The 19366-nt window shown below is 32.3% G+C and overlaps 3 protein-coding genes across 5 annotated transcripts; 2 read left to right on the top strand and 1 right to left on the bottom strand.

Moving 5' to 3' along the window:
* Positions 1–207: 207 nt before the first annotated feature.
* LOC114196270 (probable E3 ubiquitin-protein ligase RHG1A) lies at positions 208–7770 on the bottom strand. 3 transcript variants are annotated; one of them, XM_028086862.1, is made up of 7 exons: positions 7495–7770; positions 7050–7195; positions 4996–6786; positions 4149–4199; positions 1135–1239; positions 869–1009; positions 208–785 (listed from the first exon to the last, which is right to left on the bottom strand). In XM_028086862.1, the coding sequence occupies exons 3-7, from the start codon at positions 6688–6690 to the stop codon at positions 654–656; spliced, it is 2124 nt and encodes a 707-aa protein (XP_027942663.1). In that variant the 5' UTR covers positions 6691–6786; positions 7050–7195; positions 7495–7770; the 3' UTR covers positions 208–653. The 3 variants fall into 3 exon arrangements, with proteins under 3 accessions (XP_027942663.1, XP_027942664.1, XP_027942665.1); XM_028086863.1 differs by having other exon boundaries at positions 7050–7149; positions 7495–7762; XM_028086864.1 differs by lacking the exon at positions 7495–7770 and adding an exon at positions 7292–7389.
* A 7346-nt stretch (positions 7771–15116) lies between these two features.
* LOC114163729 lies at positions 15117–16903 on the top strand. Its single transcript, XM_028048024.1, has 8 exons — positions 15117–15275; positions 15390–15657; positions 15741–15837; positions 15936–16057; positions 16131–16215; positions 16300–16432; positions 16521–16627; positions 16765–16903. Exons 1-8 carry the CDS (start codon positions 15117–15119, stop codon positions 16901–16903), a joined length of 1110 nt encoding a protein of 369 aa, XP_027903825.1.
* A 156-nt stretch (positions 16904–17059) lies between these two features.
* Positions 17060–17762, top strand: LOC114196093. Its single transcript, XM_028086616.1, has 3 exons — positions 17060–17210; positions 17297–17374; positions 17442–17762. The coding sequence occupies exons 1-3, from the start codon at positions 17160–17162 to the stop codon at positions 17730–17732; spliced, it is 420 nt and encodes a 139-aa protein (XP_027942417.1). The 5' UTR covers positions 17060–17159; the 3' UTR covers positions 17733–17762.
* Positions 17763–19366: the final 1604 nt, after the last annotated feature.

Raw genomic sequence — 19366 nt, 5'->3', positions numbered from 1 at the left:
ATATCCATCTCCTATTAGCTTAGTTTTGACTTTTCTCACCATCTTGTAAATGGGAATCAAGGCTTTTTTCTTTTTTTTCTTTTTTTTGTCTACGAGAGGATTGGAAAATTGTGGAGAAACCTTTGCAATGGTAAGAGTTTCACCTCATAATATTCATCATGCCCACGTTGATGAAAGAAAGGAAAAGTAATTATGGGTGCTAAGTTGTAAATAATAATAATAATTAAAAAAGAAATCGCATACTCGAGAATCCAGTACCTATGATTCTTACATCTGTATAATATATTCTTGAGTACCTAGTTTATCCGTTCAGCATAAATCCAAACCGAGCAGTATAAAAAAATTTCAGAATCGAAAACAAGCCTTGTTAACTTGAGTTAAGAAACTGCTCCTTCATCCAAACCAATGCATCACCTAAACCGGGTGAAAATTGGCTTTTAGATAAATAAACAAAATGATATAACAAATTCGAGGGAAGGAGGGTAGGGGAAACCTTTCAGTCAGGTACAATTTACTAGGCTACAGATAGGGAAAAAAAAAAGTATGATGACAAGGCAGCAGCAAAGCACCAGAATTTCCTGGGTAAATTTTGCATTTTTCACTTCATGATGATGATCATGGTAATTGCCTGAGTATAGATAGAGTCACAGACATCATGTAGCCAAGCCTGTTGTCTTACAAATAGGACACAGATTCTTATGCATTAGCCACTGTTTGATACAGTCACTATGGAAATCATGGCCGCAATCAAGCGTTCCTATATCATCTCCATCACCATAATCCTCCTGCACTCAACGTAATCAAGTGATGAGACTTGCGTAAACAAGCATGCAGGGAAATTTAAATTAAGTCAGCTTATCAAGTTCACCTGACAAACACAACAGGGTTCTGCATCAATCTGAGTTTCTTTTTCAACCGAGTGCTTTTTCTGTTTCAATAATTTCAATACGGCTTCCTCACTCAATCCAGTACTCACATTTCCAATACGCTCTTCCAGAGCCAATAACTCCTGTTGTTGTCATAAATGTCAAATAGAAACTCTCTAAATGAACAACCAATTTGAAATATAATCAAAGGATAAAAAAACTGAAACTATGATTGAATTGATATACTAATATTTTCATGAAATTTTACCTCGTAAGACATGTTATCAACATCAAGTCGCATATCTCTGTGTCGATCATGAACATCGGCGGCTATTCCAGAAAGAAACGACTGATGATCAAGGATCACAACGTCCTGTCACAAAATGAAGACATGGCCCCTTACACTAAATTGGGATTATGAACAGATAAAAATTCATAGTAGCTACATCAAATTACGAGCTAACTTATAATTTGACTACTAATACATTAATCTTTCTAAAGACTGAACTCCTCACTATGGCATCCAAACTAACACTTTAGAGGAGGTCTCAACATCAGCCCAAACATGATCTAACATACACAAACTAAAATCTTTAGGCTTACGGGCAAGAAATGAGGATAAAGAAATGCAAGCCATATCAAAACCCTTTTGGCCAGACATTGCAGAGATCAATTAAGAGGCTAAGAAAGATCCAATTTTTACCAAAATTGGGGAAAACATAAAAAATGGTCTGGACTTATATATCCATGCCATGCCTTATGTGCTTTTGTTCTAAACAGTCAAAGTCTTGGGCAAATTTTATACTTTGGACTGAATATTGATATAATACCAGCATCCAAGAATCTGCACAATGCATCCCATCTGAAGTGGTTTATGAAAGACCAACACCTTCTTTGGCTAAATTTGCTCCTAGAATGAGTGGAAGCAATTGCACAAGATTTTCTGAGCAGAGATGAGGCTTTAAAGCAACGCAAATACCATTTACAGAAGGCACAAAATCAGATGGCTCACTGTGCAAATAGACAAAAGAGCTTCACAGGTTCAATCAGGAGATTAGGTCTATCTCAAATTCAGACAAGTTTCGATTCCTACCAAACTACATCCCATGTTGGCTGCTAGATATTATGAACTGTATTTGGTATTAAAAAGGAATGGTACAATAGCCTTTAAACTACAACTTCTAGAACAAGCCAAGGTGCACCCAGTCTTTCATGCATCACAGTTTAAGAAAGTAATAGTGTGTCCAGTTGAAAAAGAGCTTCTAACTCAGTTACAAGATACAATAGATAATTACCAGCTACTACACATTTTGGGAACAAGGACAGTCAATCATTCCAGGTCAGAAACATCTCGATAGTTGGTCAAATGATAAGTAATGCCCCCACAAGAAGCTACTTGGCATGATATTTCTTCCATCAGAGATCAGTTTTCCATCTTTCAACCTTGAAGACAAGGTTGCGGTGGAGGAGGGAGGTATTGTTGGATATAGGAGAAAGGAAAGATTAAATTAAGGACATATATAGTCTGTTATATATGTTAGTGTTATTTGGGGTTCTTTTCTGTTTTCTGTTACAGCTTGTTAAGGAAATGTATTTTCCTTTAATAGTGACCTGGTTTCACCAAAAGGAGGTCAGGAATTTTGATTGTGTAAACTGGGATTTCAAGGGTAGAAAAGGAAAGTGCTCCTTTTGGGAGTAAACCTATTTAACTTATTCGTTTGTAATTCTTGATACTTGGAGAAATAAGTAAGTAATTCGTGATATATTTATGGGGGAGGAAGGAGTATTTGTTTCCAAGTTGCACTATGGCAATCTCAGAGAGTGAGCCCAGCCTAACACAAACAATGCGTGAAAAGTGACATGAACAGCAGCACAGCACGAATAGTGTCAAACAGGTCTAAATCGGCATATATGCAATGAAGGCAATCCATAGTTGTAATAAAAGAGAACATTTCATATGCAGAAGCAAAGACTGAAAAACCAATAGGTACAGTACCAACTTGAAAACTGGAGATTTGAAAGAAGGAAACTAAAGTAATTTTATTTCTAATATAATGATTAGAAAATCAAAGAAATCACCCCTACATATACAGTCACATTTAATTCACAAACCTCAGTAGGAGTGTACACAAGGCAAGTTGGGTTGGGTTTCTGCTTTATTATTTGTAAGACCCAATCCAACCAAACCTTAACCAATTAGGTTCAGTCAATTGGATCATTGGTTTCAAATTCTTTTCTTTTTGCTAAAATTAGTAATTCCAAAACATTCTTTGTTAAATATTTTAGAGCGTTTGCTTTTACAAATAGACCTATATTATTTAATATTTGATAAATGGAATAATACAATATTTCAAATAACACATTTAGTCAAGAGAATAATAGCTATATTACTATTATTATTTAATAATTTTGGTCGAGTTGGGTTGGGTTTGACCTAATCGCAAAGAAAACCCAACCCAATTGCAATGAAAACCACTCAATTTGTTAGGATAGGATTATCTGATCCAAGAAAACACCCCTAAACCTCAGACTAAAACTCGTCATTTCTCAAGAGGCTAACAATTTGTACAAGCTAATTAAAGAAAGAAATTGAATTCAATAATTACAATTAATTATACTATATAAAAATAATTCTAAGTTTGTTAAGGGGTTGTTGTAGTTAGAAGAGAGTTTAATAAACTGTGGTGACAGTTAGTTAGGCTGCAAGAATAAACAGGGAAAATTAGAGAGGGGTGGGACAAACTTGTATTTCAGGAAAAGGAGGGAGAGAGTCCTGGATCTCTCGAACATCCAGGAACTCACCACTGTTTTCAGATTTTCCAGTTCTTGGTATTGTACCCTCATTAGAGTTGGATTCGGAACTAGGGTTGATTAATACAGATTCATTATTTTGCTCACAATATTTCATACTGCTCTATTAGAAACATCAAGACATACTAATAATGTTTAAAATTTTGCATTCTTCCAATTTTTCTCAAATAAGAATTTTATCATTTTTACTTGCAACCTTTGGACAGATATGGACAGAATATACCTTCCAGAATCCGAGTGTATGTCCAAACAAAATCACAAATAAATCAACATCGTTGTAGGCCTGTTAAGGGTCAATGTGACAACTCAATCCTCGCTGCTAAACAACGGGACAGGTAATTATATTTTTTGTATTAGATCTGTATAGGGATTAAACAGCCTTTGAAGTGTTTATGGCATCAGAAAATCAGATAAAGGCAAAGAAAGTAACATCTATCTGTCAATATACACCATTAATTTAGAACAACTAACCTCGAATCGCACATTCCCACCTCTACGCATAATGCCCAACACATTGCGGAGCTGCATCATGGAAAAAAATGTCATGCAAGAGAATAGTTATTCAGAAAAAAAAATACAGCAACTTTTAAGAGTATTTAAATAACAGCTTAAATATTGTCAGAAGGTAGAATAGGACATTGGTGAATATGTTGTTTTATTAGCTACTGAAATAGTTATTCCTTTCTAATCATGCTATTAGGAGTATATTGTTAGTATTTAGTAATCTCTGGGAAAAGGTTTTTTACTAGCTTTATCCTACTTCGGATCTTTATGAACATTATAAGCTAGTTATTGATGTTCAATACCATTGAAGCATTGGAACTACATCAAACTATTGTAGATCCAAAAAGAGCGATCAAACCAAGTGTGATAGCTAGAGCAACTAAACATAGGAGTAAATGTTATCAAATTTGCTCCTAGACTCAGTTTGTTTGTCAGAAATCATTATGAACGGTTAAATTTTAGATCACCTCCTTCAGCCAGGAGTTTGCTTTAAATAAATTTGAAGCCAAATATTGTTCATAGCATAGAGACAAAAAGAAAATGAGCTTGGCTAAGGTTCATAAGAAATAACAACAGGCTACTCATCAGCCTCACATACCATGCAAACCGAATCTTCAGAATTGAAGCTTCAATTTTTAAATAGACAAGTATCCACTTAAACAATTTCTGAAACAAAAACTAAAATTTCAAAGAAAATGGTGCCAATCACTTGATGCCTCCAAACACTTGATATAATCATTAAAGCAACAATCTTTACCAGCACAAAAAAACTATGATTATTGAAACACAAGTAAAAAGACAGTTAAATACAAACCTCGGATACTAGTCTACTACTCCCTTCACTTGCAACAGCCAGAGTACGCAGTGAATAAGGAATTCCAAATTCACTTTCTCCTTGCCTATCCATCCATGGAGATGATCTTGGATTTGCCCCAGTCCCAGATGATAATGGCCTTGGTTCAGAGGTTGAAAGACCAGAACGCAAGGAAGAATAAGCATTGCTTGGATTTCCAATAGGATCAGAACCAGGAGAAAACAAGGACCGACGGACATATTCAGATAGCCTCCGTGGATGTTGTGGAGGATTAGGACGAGATACCCAATTCGAAGCAGGAGAGGGATTGGTAGCTGGATTGGATCCAGTCCGTGATGAAGATGCGACATTTCCTGGAATACTTAAATTTTCACTACTTGAACTTGAAGCTCTAACTGTTGGATTTTGAACCAAATTTCTTAAATCAGTTGCAGGTACAAAGACAGGATGTTCCAAAATATTTCTAGACATTCGCCTTGAGCTTGCATCTTCTTGGTCTCTGTCGGCACATATAACTGGGTTTGATGCATGGATATTTCTTGAGCTAGAACCACTATTCCATCTAAACGATTGCCTATTCCTAGGCAAAGCAGGAACATGGATTACAAGTGGCTGGCTTTGAGGAACCACGTTATCTATTGGTGGAGCTGATCTCAAGTTCAGAGAATTATCAACGGAATGAAACCTTTGTGATGCTTGAGAGGATGAAGAAACACCAGACTGCCTAATCGTGCTCCCAGTTGAGAATGCAGCTGCAGGAACAGAATTTTGTTGACTCAAAGGATTTAACCTCAACCTGAAATTCCTGTGAAAGCTTTCTGAGCTTCCTGCAATGTTTGAATCAGGAACGTTTTCAGATGCTTCATTCCCCATTCCCAGGCCAAGTCTTGCATTTACCTGCTCTGAGGATACAGCTCTATTTGAACTACTTCCAGCATTATCCTGAGTAGGAATCGCATGCCAAACACTACCATCTGCATGCTGATTGTAGCTAGAACTTCCAGCATCTGAAGATTGTCCATTATTTCCTTCAACAGCCTTTCTTTTACAAGAGACTCGTCGAGTATCAAGAGAGCTTGGCCTACCATCAGAACCTTCTACCAGGAATCCATTATTTGCAGATGGAAGCAAAAAAGAACCAGATCCAACATTAGATGGCAAGCACTCATTTGATGACCCACTAGACATGTTTAAGTTCGGGAGCTCCAGATGTTGACTATTATCATTGCCACTATCCGCTAAACCTGCATTTAGGTTGAGATTCTGGGACGTTAAACGAGTCTCGGGATTGCGCATGTACATAGGACTTGTATTATCATTGTCTAGAGAAAGTGTATTGGTTGGTTCAAGGTGCCTTTCTTCTAGACTTGCACCAGGCAACGCACCAGCAGTAATGGTTGATGTCCATCCAAGTTCTCGTTTTTGCTCATTATTGTTAATCTCATTTGGGGTATTGCTGGAACTTGGCTCCCCTAAGCTCCATCCACTAAAATTTTGCCATTCATGATTAATAGAATTCACATAAGGTGAGTTCATATCACCGGGAGAAAGTATATAATCAGGTATTTGATTTTCTGCAGGATTCACATTATTCCAGCAAATCTGCTGATCCACAGTCGAATTACCTGGCGTAGAGCCACAATCAAATTCTAAGGTTTCTGGCATTGGACCAACTGTACCTCTCTGCCCTTGCATTGAAGGAATCTATTGATTTCCCGCACAATATAATTAAATATATGAAATTAATCCCTCAATAAACCACCAATAAGTCAGGCACTAAACTTGGCAGCGCTGTTCAACAGAGCAAGAAAATGTTCATCAGGAAAACTCAACAACAGTCATGCAAGAAAATGTTCATGTAAGATGTAAACCACATATGCTTCAGTAAAACCTAAAGATATAAACAAAAGTATCAGAGTATAAGGCAAACTCAACAATTAAGAAACAAAATTACAAAAACAAACAAACCTCAACACAGGAAGGTCATCTATTAATAAAGTCAATGTGTAACTAAGAAGCCAATGTGTAGATGCTTCTTAATCTTATGCCCTAACCTTCTCAATTGGCGTACAGAACAGGTATGCAGCACCCAAATCACTAGCACCACCACTCAATCCTTGATAATCAGCTCAGAATCTTGCACTAACAATCCCACTAATGCAGCATTGCCAAATGATTAGTCCCAGAAATTCGCGCACCCCTGATAAAATAAACGAAACCTCAACAACAAAGTACAACTCAACGAATAAAATCGGGAAAAACACATAAGCGAATTTTTTCATCTCCATGAGAACACCTGGTTCAACAGAAACATAACAAGTTGAATTTATGCCGACTCGAGAAAACAAAACCAACCAGAGCCCAGTTGAACAACCAACCCTCCTCAAAGTTCTCCTCCAAATAAGAACATGAAGATTCAAACTTTATAAATTTCTAAAACGAACCAAATCATAAGTAATCTGAGCACCAAAAAAGATAGGTTAAAGGGAAGAAACTCACCAGATGAAACAGAAAACGGCCGATCTAATTGGATAATCAAGGTATGAGTGGGTCAGAATAATTAGAGAAAGAAAACGACCATATTGGAAGCGGGGTGCTTTTTATTCGATTTAATGTTCCCTTTCCTCCTGGGTAGAAAACTAAGAAAGGCAAGAACACAGTGAGAAAAGGGGAGAGAAGAGAGGGTGTTGGATGGTGGAGATATCAAAATCAGATAGAAAACTGAACAAAAAATAAACAAGAATAAAATAAAAATGTATTGCAATGAGGACAGAAATCTTCAATTTACAAAACAATCCAAGGGATGTGTATTAGTATATTAATTTAAATTATTGTAAAGCTCTAGCCTCAAAAGAAGGAAGATAGAAAATGGAAAAGGTAAAAGAATTACATGGCTAATTAACAGTAATAATTAATAATTAATAATTAATTTACTAATCAGTAATTCCGTAATGAGAAAGTGGGGGAAAGGGTGCCCTGTTTGGCAGTTTACCAATTGAAGTGAGGTGAAGTTCGTGTCTTTACTTCTGACCTTACTCAATCCATATGGGTCTGCCTCTGTCCCCAAACACAGCAAATAATAATGATGTTAATAAATTATCAGTGTTGGAGTTTCTGCCCCAATGCAACCCTTTTCTCTTGTGTGTTCCCATCTATTCTATAACACGTGGTCTCTTTCTCTCTCCTGCTCTATTATACTGTGTGTAGAGAAAAAAAAAAACACAATACGAGCGAAGGAGTAAAAAAAAATATATAATATAAAGAGTTGATACATAACAATCATCGCAACTCTTTTAAGCGAATCGAGGAATGAAATAATTGTTATTGAAAATTTTATTATTTTTGTTAGAAAATTTATACTAGAAGAATTTGAATTTGTAATTTTTCACGCAAAAATTATATAATAAGTAGTTATAATTTTGTCCACTAGAAATTGAATTAGCAGTTTTATTTAAAAAAAATTGTATAAAGATTTGTAATGTTTGTTACAAAATTAGATGTTAAGTAATAATACTTTTGAGCATTAGTTCAATTTCTCATGACATATTTAATTTTTTGTTTTTAGTAGCGGATGTTTTTTGTATTTTTCTATAGTAGGATTTGAAATGTATAATGAGAACTTAGGTTATAATCAAGGGAGATGGAGTCCTTTGGCATGCGGAATACCATTGCGTGTTGTATATTTGGAGAGGGGTTAGTCTTGATATTTGTTTTTTGTACAATGACTTTACTAATGTACGTGGTTGGATCTAACTTAATCGAAATGGTATTGGTGATAAATTTCAGTTTGAGTATAAGTGACTTGTCAATTGTAATGATATGGAAATTGTTGATCAATCTGATGTAGAAAGTATTTGTCCCAAACACGTAAGACTTCTTTTGATGAATGGAGAATATGTTGGATTTTAGTGGGTATTCATCAAAGTTTCATAATATGATGAAGGGAGCGTGAGAAAATTCTTATAAAAATGAAAAATTAATTTGAAAGATATCACTACATGTATTTTTGGTGTATGGGGTTTGGATAGTTGTGCATAGTGAGAAGGTTTGTAATTTTGCTATAAAATTTCTACCTTTGCAATTTTGTCTAAAAAAAAATCACACAAGTGTTTTGTCCATAAAAAATATTGAGAGATTTGTTTGTAAAAAATTTTATGAGTTCACAAAAATTACACGAGAAAGATTTGCAAAGAGGTACACACAAAATTATACAATAAGAAATAATGGTTTCCAATTTTATTCAAAAAATATAATAAATAAATATTTACAATTTTGTCCATAAAAAATGCCGTTTAATTGATAAAAATTTGCCGTTTTTAGTAGAACAATAAGTAAATTAAATTATTAAATGTTTAGTAATATTTTTGTGGAATATTTTTGTGGAGTATGCCCGGTAGAGATTGAGATGTCAACCTACTGAAAAAAATTAAAATAAATAAATATAAGTTTCTAAGTTAACTACTTTGTTTCTAAAAGTTTGAAGATAGAAACAAAACTATTTATTTCAAAGAAAAAAAAATCTAAATTTTGTTATTCGAAGTTTTCTAAGTTACTTCAATTCTTCTGAAAATAATTAAAATAAATAAATATAAGTTTCTCAATTAACTAACTTATTTTTACAAGTTTGAAGATAGAAACAATTTATTTCAAAGAAAAAAAAAATCTAAATTTTGTTATATGGAGTTTTTATAAGAATATAATTTTTCAAAGAAAAATAAAGAATAACGATATTAAGAAAAATCAATATTTTTTTCTAAAAAATAGAATGGGATATTCCAATCATAGAATTGAATGTGTGAAAGTAGTATAGCATTTCATCTTCAATATTAATCGGATCAATATTTTTTTCTAAAAAATAGAATGGGATATTCCAATCATAGAATTGAATATGTGAAAGTAGTATAGCATTTCATCTTCAATATTAATCGGATCAATATTTTTTTCTAAAAAATAGAATGGGATATTCCAATCATAGAATTGAATATGTGAAAGTAGTATAGCATTTCATCTTCAATATTAATCGGTATTATATATTAGATTCACTTCACAATTTGTATTTACCTATTTTAGTTTCGCATTCATATAGTTTATTTTTCGGTCTATTTGAATAATTTCTTCTGTAAGAAGATTTATGCTTTCTATCCAAATTTTGTTTTGCCTCACAAATTTATTTAATTTTCACCTGTTTAAAATATTTTCTGATTATTTTTTCATTGATTAAGTCTTCATTCTACTCATGTTAGTATGTATGTGAAAAAAACATTTCACTACTTAATATTTTCAAGTTCATTTGAAAAATTTTACTTATCTAATATTTCTTTTAATTTGACCATAGGAGATTAAATTAAAAAATATATTTATAAGTTAAATAATATTTTTTATAATTTTGAACATAAAAAAAAAATTATTTGAAGAAAATAGGTAAATCCTGTTATATTGAGTTTCTTACACGAAAATTGACTTTTTAAAGAAAATTAAATAATATCAACATTTCAATTTATTTGTTTTATATATGTTACTATAATATTAAATAAATGAAGTTTTATCGTTAAATTTTGTCCCGAGTCAAAGACACTCAAAGTTTGTATTTGACCATTCTTATTTCTTATACTATTGTAATACGAGCGTTTTGAGGTTTGGGTTAAATTATTGATTTGGACAGTGTAGATGTACTTAGGGTCAAACGGGTTCAAAGGACATGAGATAGTTGTCTCTGTTTTTCCTTGTGTTTATTTTATTTTTCTATTAATAAAGTGATTATTGGGGGTTTCCCAACAATGGTATTAGAGCTATGGTTCAGTAGCATTTTTTTAGTATGCTCTGTGCTGTGATTGCAAGCGTAGTCTGATCTTCCACATCAGAAAATATCAATGTCTTGTTATTGGAGAAACATCCATGGTTGCTGAAGTTGCGATGAGAAATTTGATGGAAAGATAATTGTCAGTGTTGTGTTGACATTGTGAATCTGCAATTAGTTTCGTGGAGGTGTAAGGACTGTGAGTCATGTTGTATCTGTAGTGGAGTTCGTGTGTGACGAGATGCTCCTGGATCTACGAAGGTGTTTCGCTTTTTTCATGGTTGAAGTATGTCTAATGGCAGAGTTTCATGCGGTGCTTTGTTGGCGGCAGGACATCATGGTGCCATGGTGGTGTTATGTCAGCAAGTGTTACGTCAGCAGGTGTTATGTCTCCGGTGGAGGAGTCAGACGACACGATGGTTGTGAAGTGCGAACGTTCGATCTTGGACTTTTCGTAATGTTCGATGGTTTTGCATCGTGGGTTGCAGTATGGTTTTGTCGAAGGGTGTATGGTGTTTATGCGCAAGCATTGGCTAACATTTATGCAAGGTGTGTGGTGATTATGCACGGACATTGGTTAGCATTGATGCAGGGTGCATGAAAATTCTTGGCATAACTTAATTGGAAGGGAAAATTCTTGGGATGGTTTAATTCCAAGTGAAAATTCTTGGGATAGTTTGATTCCAAGTGAAAATTTTTTGAATGGTTTAATTCAAAGTGGAAATTCTTGTGATGGTTTGATTTCGAGTGAAAATTCTTGGGATAATTTGATTCCAGGTAAAAATTCTTGTGATGGTTTGATTCTAAGTGAGAATTCTTTGGATAGTTTGATTCCAAGTGGAAATTCTCGGGACGACTTGATTCTAAGTGATACTCTTCATACTAGAGTAAGATTGTTGGTATAGGCAATGAAGATGTTTTTATTTTAATCAAGGTAGGATAATTCTTGGGATAACATGTCTTGAAAAGTCGCACATCGTCTGCGTAAGATAACTAAGGAGTGGGTGTTAATGAATATATATGGACTCTAAGTCTATGATGTTACTTGTCTCGAGTCAAGAACACTTTAAACTTTTAGTTGACTCTTCTTATTTCTCATATTCTTATAATAAGATCGCATTTTGAGGTTTATATTAAATTATTACTTTGAAGAGTATAAATATATTTAAGATCAACAAAATAAAAGGACACGAGAGAGTTATGTGTTTCTTTAATTTATTTCTTTATTAATAAAATGATTCTCAAAGAGTTTTCCTCTATATATATATAATATGCAGTTTCAATTTATAATTTTATCTCTATTACTTTGCATTCAAATAGTTTATTTAATTTTTTAAATTGAATAATCCTGACTATTTTTTTATTTGCATTTTACTTATTTTCTTACGGACGTGAAACAAAACATATATATCTTTTATATTTTTAAGTTCATTTGAATAGTTTTATTTTCTTAATATTTCCATTAGTGTATTTTTATGGACCTAAGCTGTTTTTTTTTCTTTTTTTTACTTACATGATTATTTTCATTCATTTGAAAGATGTTTAAGCTATTTTTCCTACCCATCTATTTATAATACAATTCGAAGAATCACAAAAGGCAAAAAATTACACGTGTCATTTTCTATGAATTTGTTCAATTTCAAAATTTTTAAATTTTTTACCTCTTAAGGTAAATGGGACACGTGTCATTTTCTTATCCCGTCTCAGCCATTTTCACGTTTCACCACACTCACTTTAATCATCTCTCCCGACTTCCTCTCTCTCTTCATTTTCTCTCTCTGTTTACGCACACTTCAGTTCTCTCCTTCCTCAAACCTTTCACTTCCTCCCTCTCTCTTCACTTTCTCTCTCAAACCTTCACGCACTCTCCACTTATCTCCTTCCTCAAACCCTAGCCACACCTCTGGCTCCGCCTCTACCTCTCTGCCTCCTCCTCCACCTCAGTCGCTCTTATTCGCTCTTCCTCCACAAACGCGTCACCAAATAACGTTTTCCACCTCTCTTCACTTTCCCTATGTGGAACCCTAACCTGTTTTACGCATTCTCCACTTCTACGCCATCGACCTCCCTTCCTTCTCAACTTCATTGGACCTTTTTGCCGCGTCCAACCATCTCGACGATTCTCTCGATTCGTATTGTTTTAGGGTTAACATCAATTTTTTTGCTTCTAACTAATTTTTTGGTTTGTTTTGTTTGTGTAGATGGTTTTTTTGCTTCAGACGCTCTTCCTGCACAAACGCGATCCACCTCTTTTCTTTCTGAACTTCATTCGACATTTTTTTTCTGTTCACGATTCTCTCGATTCGTACTGTTTTAGGGTTAACATCAATTTTTTCTGCTTTTAACTAATTTTTTGGTTTGTTTTGTTTGTGTAAATGGTTTTTTTGCTTCAGACGCTCTTCCTGCAGAAACGCGATCCACCTCTTTTCTTTGTGAACTTCATTCGACATTTTTCTTGTGTTCACGATTCTCTCGATTCGTACTGTTTTAGGGTTAACATCAATTTTTTTTGCTTTTAACTAATTTTTTGTTTTTTTTTTGTTTGTGTAGATGGTTTTTTTGCTTCAGACGCTCTTCCTGCACAAACGCGATCCACCCCTGTTCTTTCTGAACTTCATTCGACATTTTTTTTCAGTCCACGATTCCCTTTCATGAAACCATGTCCTCTTTTGTGCCGCATGAAACGCTCTCCATGGGAATCGCACTCTCCCCCTTTCTGCGTCATCAAACCCTAGCCAGCTCTTTGACGCCGCCTGAAACGCGATCCTCAAACCCTAATTTTTTGTTCTTAGACTCAGTGAATCCAAATTGGTTTACATCAATTTTGTTGTCTTCTAACTCTTTTTTTGGTTTGTTTTGTTTCTGTAGATTGTTTTTGTTCTTCTGTGCGCCCATCTCTCTCACGCCGCGTCAAACGCTCTCCATCGCTCTTTGGTAATAACTTTTATCTCTTCACTTTTAATTTGAAACCCTAATTTTTCCTTTCTTACTCATATTTTTCTTTGTCTAGATTTTTTTTGTGGTTCTGTACCTTTTGAAAACCTCTCGATTTCTCTGTTGAATCAGACTCAAACCCTACCATTTCAATCTGATATGTTGCCTATTGCATGTTTTATTGGTTTCTATTAACTGAGAAAGTTGCTTCACTTCTTAACAAATCCCACCATTTCAGGTTTGCTTAATTCGAACCCCAAAATTTGAGGTATATTTCATTTTTTTGTTAATTTTATATTTTATGTTACTTCATAAATCTGTTATGTTTTTGTAACTAATTTTTTTGTTTTTTTTGTTTATGTAGGTTGTTTTTGGGTTCATTCCTTCATTAACTCTAATAAGATAACTTCATCCTGACGTCCACTACGTATTCTAGTTGCTGATCAAATTTCTTTTTCTCCACTGCTGAGGAGAATATGTTTTAATCAAAGGAATTCCTTTAATATGTTGTATTGTTTAATTGTTTAATTCATGTTTTTTCATTAAACATGTATTTCTTTGTTATTGATTTTGTTATGCCTGATGAAGAAGTTTGAGCTTCATCTTATTGTCCCTCAACTTTAAATGCAGAATCTGTTGCCATTTTATTTCATAACATAATTTGTTGTTGATTCTTTATGAATTATTTATGAATTTGTTTTATTGATTTATTTTTTGTTTTATCGTTCATTCAAAGATATTCCATATTACAGTTTTTAAAATCTATTTTTGTCGCCTATTTCATGTTTTATTGGTTTCTATTAACTGAGAAACATGTCTTTCTTTGTTATTGATTTTGTGATGTCTGATGTTCTTTGTTTGATTCAAAGATCTTCCATACTATAGTGTTAAAAATATATTTTTGTGGCCTATTGCATTCCCTTACTTTTTTCATTAGTGGTATATTGAAATCAGATCTTTATTTCCTATTTTCGTTGATTTGTCAACCTTTTCCAACATTTAAAGTTACTTTTGTTTTTCTTTTTGTACTGCTTTCTGCCATATTTCCTTTTATTGCACAACATTGAGCCATGTGAAAAACAGCTTTTGTTCTTTTTTGTGATCTTCGTATTTTTGTCAGTCACTTCTCCCAATTTTTACTCCATTTGTTTAACCTAAACCGCACTTTGCGTGTTGTTTCAGTAAATATCTTTTTTCGTATCAAAATCTGATTTTGCTTTTGCAGATTGTTTCTAAATTTGTGAAATGAAGACCAGAGCATGCGTATGCTGTTGTTTTGTATTTATGATCTTCCAATCTATTCTTTTGTACAAATACATTTCTGCAGACCTTTCTTCATTCCTTACTCTACTCTACTCTGATTTCCCTCATTTTCCTCATTCCTTCAACCATGTCTGTTATCCCAAAACACACTCACTCTTTAGAAGAACTAAACCCTGAGAAGGAGAGTTGGAATATCCTTGCAAGAGTTGTAAGGTTATGGTTTGTTGAAGATTACACAAAAGGAAAAACTCCATTTTCCATGGAAATTGTTCTTCAAGACCAAGAGGTATCTTCCTTGAACTATAAACGACTTTTATTTTTTGACTTTTCCTAAATTTTTTTTTACCCAAAAGTTTACATATGTGCTTCTCTTTTTTCATTTATGACTCTTTTTTTTCAGGGTGTACTAATCCATGCATCTGTTAGACGCACATTGATATACAAATTCCAGTCTGAAATCAAAGAGGACAAGGTTTACAACATCCAATCTTTCAGTGTTTCATGTAATGGTGGTTCTTATAGAACCACAAAACATGCCTATAAGATCAACTTCCAATTTGGAACCAAGGTCAATATGGTGCAAAGTACCTTAGTTCCGAAAACTACAACTTCATACACCCCTTTTTCAACCATCATAGCTGATGGTTTTGACACAGATTACTTAGTTAGTAAGTATGTTTTGCTTATTTTTCTTCATTTTTTTGTATAACTTTTTGTTAATTTATTTTCTTTCTTTTTCCTCTTTTTGTAGATGTGATTGGGATGTTTACTGCTGTTGGAACAGAGAGGGAGCTAGAGAAAGCTGGTAAGAAAACCAAAATGAATGTCATCCTTATTGAAGCTGATGGGTAAGCAGATTTCATTTGTTTTTGTTCTTTATTGTTTTTTATTTTTCTTCATGTATTTCATTTTCTTCTCTTTTGATGTTATTTTTAACATTCAATAGTTTGCAACTGGAGTGTACTTTATTTGGTCAATATGTTGATATGTTAAATGCATTTCTGGCCTCTGGAGAGGATCAACATGTTGTCATTGCTTTGCATTATTGCAAAGTGAAGACCTTCCAAGGTAACTAACATAAACCACATTATTACAGTTGTATTAATGAATAAAAATCTTTTTGACATTTTATCTTTTGTAGATAAAGTTTCTATTCAAAACTGTATGAACTGTACCAAGATTATCTTTAACTGTGATGGTGAAGATGCAACCAAGTTGAAAAAAATGTAAGTCTATATACATAACATACATCTTTGTTTATACATAGATATATGTATATCTTTGTAATATAAAATATTTTTTTAATGTAGGATGTGGGATAATACTGAATCTCCTTCTCAAGCTCTTACCCAACTTTCTGCTTCTTCTAAAGTTAGCTTAGAAGATGATTTCATTAAGCTGCATCCTAGGAGTTCAATTGAAGGTCTAAAAGATTTTAAGCAGGTTCAAATATTTGTCTCTATGTTCCACATAAATTTTTTTATTTAATGACTATTTTTTTTTTCATAATTTTATATTCTAAATTTTACAGGAAAGTACTTTTGTAGTAAAAGCTACTATCAAACATGTGCTAGATCATGATGATTGGTGGTATACAGCATGTATCTGCAACAAAGCAGTTTATCCTGATTCCAAAATGTTTTTTTGTGAAAAGTGTAACAAGCATGTCATTAAGGTTACACCTATGTAATATTTTCAATATTCACATAATGATTTTATTAATATAATATTAAGAAAACTTAATAATGTTCATAATGTCTTTATTTTTTTTTTAGGTTTAAACTGAAACTTCGTGTAATTGATGCTACGGATTCTACAACTTTTGTTGTATTTCATCGTGATGCAAGTGCAATGTTGAAGAAATCATGCTCTGACATTCTTGAATTGCAAGACAAGGTTAAGTTTTTAATCTAATCATTTCTGCTTATATTGTTGACATTTAACTTAAATGTTTTATATTTGGTACTTCGTTTGCACTTATTCTACTCATTATTGCTTTTACATTAATTTACATAATTTATATTAATTGCTTTTTTAATAGAACACTGCTGCTGGAGACTTACCTAAAGAGTTTGAAGTCCTAATTGATAAGACCTATCTCTTCAAAGTTGAGTGCAAGAATGATTATAATACCAAATTTGAACAATCATTCAGAGTTAAAAAAGTTTGCATGGATGAAAAAGTAATTGAAAGCTTTTCTGATGTTGAAATTAAGTCTTTGGTAAGTTTATTTTTCTATTTTTTTTCAGGTGTTAGCCTAATTTTTTCTTAAATTTTATCATTATTAATATTTTATACAATTTTTAGGATCTATACTCTGCAAATGAAGAAGAAACCAAATTAAATGAGCCAACAAATCAACTCTCACCTGATTCCATTGCAGAGGTAGTTGAAGATTACAATTTTACTTATTTTGTAAAGCTTGGTATATTCTAATCTTTTGTTTTTTTAGGATTTGTTGATCAAATTCACAGAAGAATCAAATGATCTTGAGACTCTAAGTGATCATTTGAACAATATAGTATCAAGCCATGTTCCTCCCGAAGAATCCTTGAAAAATAAAAATGTAATTGATGTTCAAATTCATGAGTTAACCCGCAAAGAATCATCTCATCTGGACAATCTTGATTTGGGTACTCAACCACCTGTTCCAGTACTTAAAAGACAAAGTCGATCTATGGTTCAAGAAAACAAGAAGATTCCAGTGAAGATGTTGAAGAAGAATATAAAGATTGAAAAGTGATAGACTTTATGTTTCTTATGTTATTTTTTGAAAAACATTTGTTGTTGTTATGTATTTGTACTCATGACCATTATTTCCTGTTTGTCTGTGGTTGTTATTTTGAAAACAATATTACTTCAACTATGTTTTAATTTAATTATGAATAGATTTGATGCTTATTTTTAATTCTGTACTCTATTTTTTCTTTAAAAATTTGCTAGCTGAATCAAAGTGTGTTGATATAATTTGACATTGTCAACACCATAATCATGCTAGCTACATTAAATTAATTAATTTTTGCATAGGTTTTTCCTTTTGTTTTGGTTTATAAAAAATCCTTTATTTTGAATATTTGCTTACCTTTTTTAAATAGATTTCTTTAAATTTATATACATTTTGTTGTATATGCTTATTTTTAAAATTTAGTATATATTGCTAGCCTAATGTCGAAGTTTTGATATTATTTTTAATATCAACTACATTATGATGCTAGCTACATCAAATTCACTAAGTTTTTATCTATGTATTTGTACTCATGAACATTATTTTCTGTTTGTCTTTGGTTGTTATTTTGAAAACAATATTACTTCAACTATGTTTTAATTTAATTATGAATACATTTCATGCTTATTTTTAATTCTATACTCTATTTTTTCTTTCAAAATTTGCTAGCTGAATCAAAGTGTGTTGATATAATTTGTCATTGTCAACACCATAATCATGCTAGCTACATTAAATTAATTAATTTTAGCATAGGTTTTTCCTTTTGTTTGTTTTTATAAAAAATCCTTTATTTTGAATATTTGTTTACCTTTTTTAAATAGATTTCTTTAAATTTATTTGGAAGGACTTCTGCACATTCAATCGTTTGGAAGAAGGAGATATTCTGGTGTTTCTAGCGGACAAAAAAATGAAAAAGAAGAAGATCAAAGTATACGTCCACAAAGAATGCAATTTCTAATATTGCACTTTTCTTTTAGTTTACTATTTATATTATGTATGTTTTTTTGAAGAACTTTGAAAGTAGTTTGGTTTAATTTTGTTTGTAATAGTTTTAGCATCCTTTTTTTGTTGCTTCTAATAATTAGAAGCCATATCTAAAAGTATTTAACCGAATTTAATTATCGTCACGTTTTATATTTTAATTATTTTCGTAATACATATTTTATTTAAGTAATGATTTTATAAAATAAATTTACATATCCGATACTATAAATAATTTGAAATGATTATGATAAAAATTCAAATATGTTAAAATATTTCATTGTTTTCCTTTTAATAAAGAAGCGAACTTCATATTGTACAATACTAATAATTGGGCATACTAACAGAATATAATTTTCAAAAGATTTTATTAATTTCTTTACAATTTTTTTTTTTAATATTTGTTGCAAAATTTATTCAAATTGTTTTTTATTAATATAGTAACTATGAAAACTTTAAAACCCATTTAATTTTGAACTCTCTTACAAGTATTTTAATTAAAATTTAATTTCTTCGAAATTTTTTTTCATTTCTAAACTTGAAAACAATAAAATTATTTTCTTTTGGCCTTTCTTTAGTAGTTGCATTTTACTTGAATGGTTGACTATTACAAAGCAGAGTACTTTTGTGCTTGGCAAAAAAGGACATATATCACATATCCACATTCTGAA

The sequence above is a fragment of the Vigna unguiculata genome, chromosome 9 (genome assembly GCF_004118075.2).
Source record: "Vigna unguiculata cultivar IT97K-499-35 chromosome 9, ASM411807v1, whole genome shotgun sequence".
Lineage (NCBI taxonomy): Eukaryota > Viridiplantae > Streptophyta > Magnoliopsida > Fabales > Fabaceae > Vigna > Vigna unguiculata.
The sequence above is the reverse complement of the archived record's forward strand: the minus strand, read 5'-3'. Positions and strand labels throughout refer to the sequence as shown.

What these genes read in the sequence shown, in the direction of transcription:
- LOC114196270 (XM_028086862.1), bottom strand. Translation starts at nt 6,690, where the DNA reads ATGCAAGGGCAGAGAGGTACAGTTGGTCCAATGCCAGAAACCTTAGAA. An exon ending in GTAGTAGACTAGTATCCGAG is followed by an intron (nt 4,200 to 4,995) that starts GTTTGTATTTAA and finishes TCCATGATGCAG; the next exon opens with CTCCGCAATGTGTTGGGCAT. An exon ending in GTGGGAATGTGCGATTCGAG is followed by an intron (nt 1,240 to 4,148) that starts GTTAGTTGTTCT and finishes ATTTTGTGACAG; the next exon opens with GACGTTGTGATCCTTGATCA.
- LOC114163729 (XM_028048024.1), top strand. Translation starts at nt 15,117, where the DNA reads ATGTCTGTTATCCCAAAACACACTCACTCTTTAGAAGAACTAAACCCT. An exon ending in ATCCTTATTGAAGCTGATGG is followed by an intron (nt 15,838 to 15,935) that starts GTAAGCAGATTT and finishes AACATTCAATAG; the next exon opens with TTTGCAACTGGAGTGTACTT. An exon ending in GCAACCAAGTTGAAAAAAAT is followed by an intron (nt 16,216 to 16,299) that starts GTAAGTCTATAT and finishes TTTTTAATGTAG; the next exon opens with GATGTGGGATAATACTGAAT.
- LOC114196093 (XM_028086616.1), top strand. Translation starts at nt 17,160, where the DNA reads ATGGATGAAAAAGTAATTGAAAGCTTTTCTGATGTTGAAATTAAGTCT. An exon ending in ATGTTGAAATTAAGTCTTTG is followed by an intron (nt 17,211 to 17,296) that starts GTAAGTTTATTT and finishes TACAATTTTTAG; the next exon opens with GATCTATACTCTGCAAATGA. An exon ending in CACCTGATTCCATTGCAGAG is followed by an intron (nt 17,375 to 17,441) that starts GTAGTTGAAGAT and finishes TTGTTTTTTTAG; the next exon opens with GATTTGTTGATCAAATTCAC.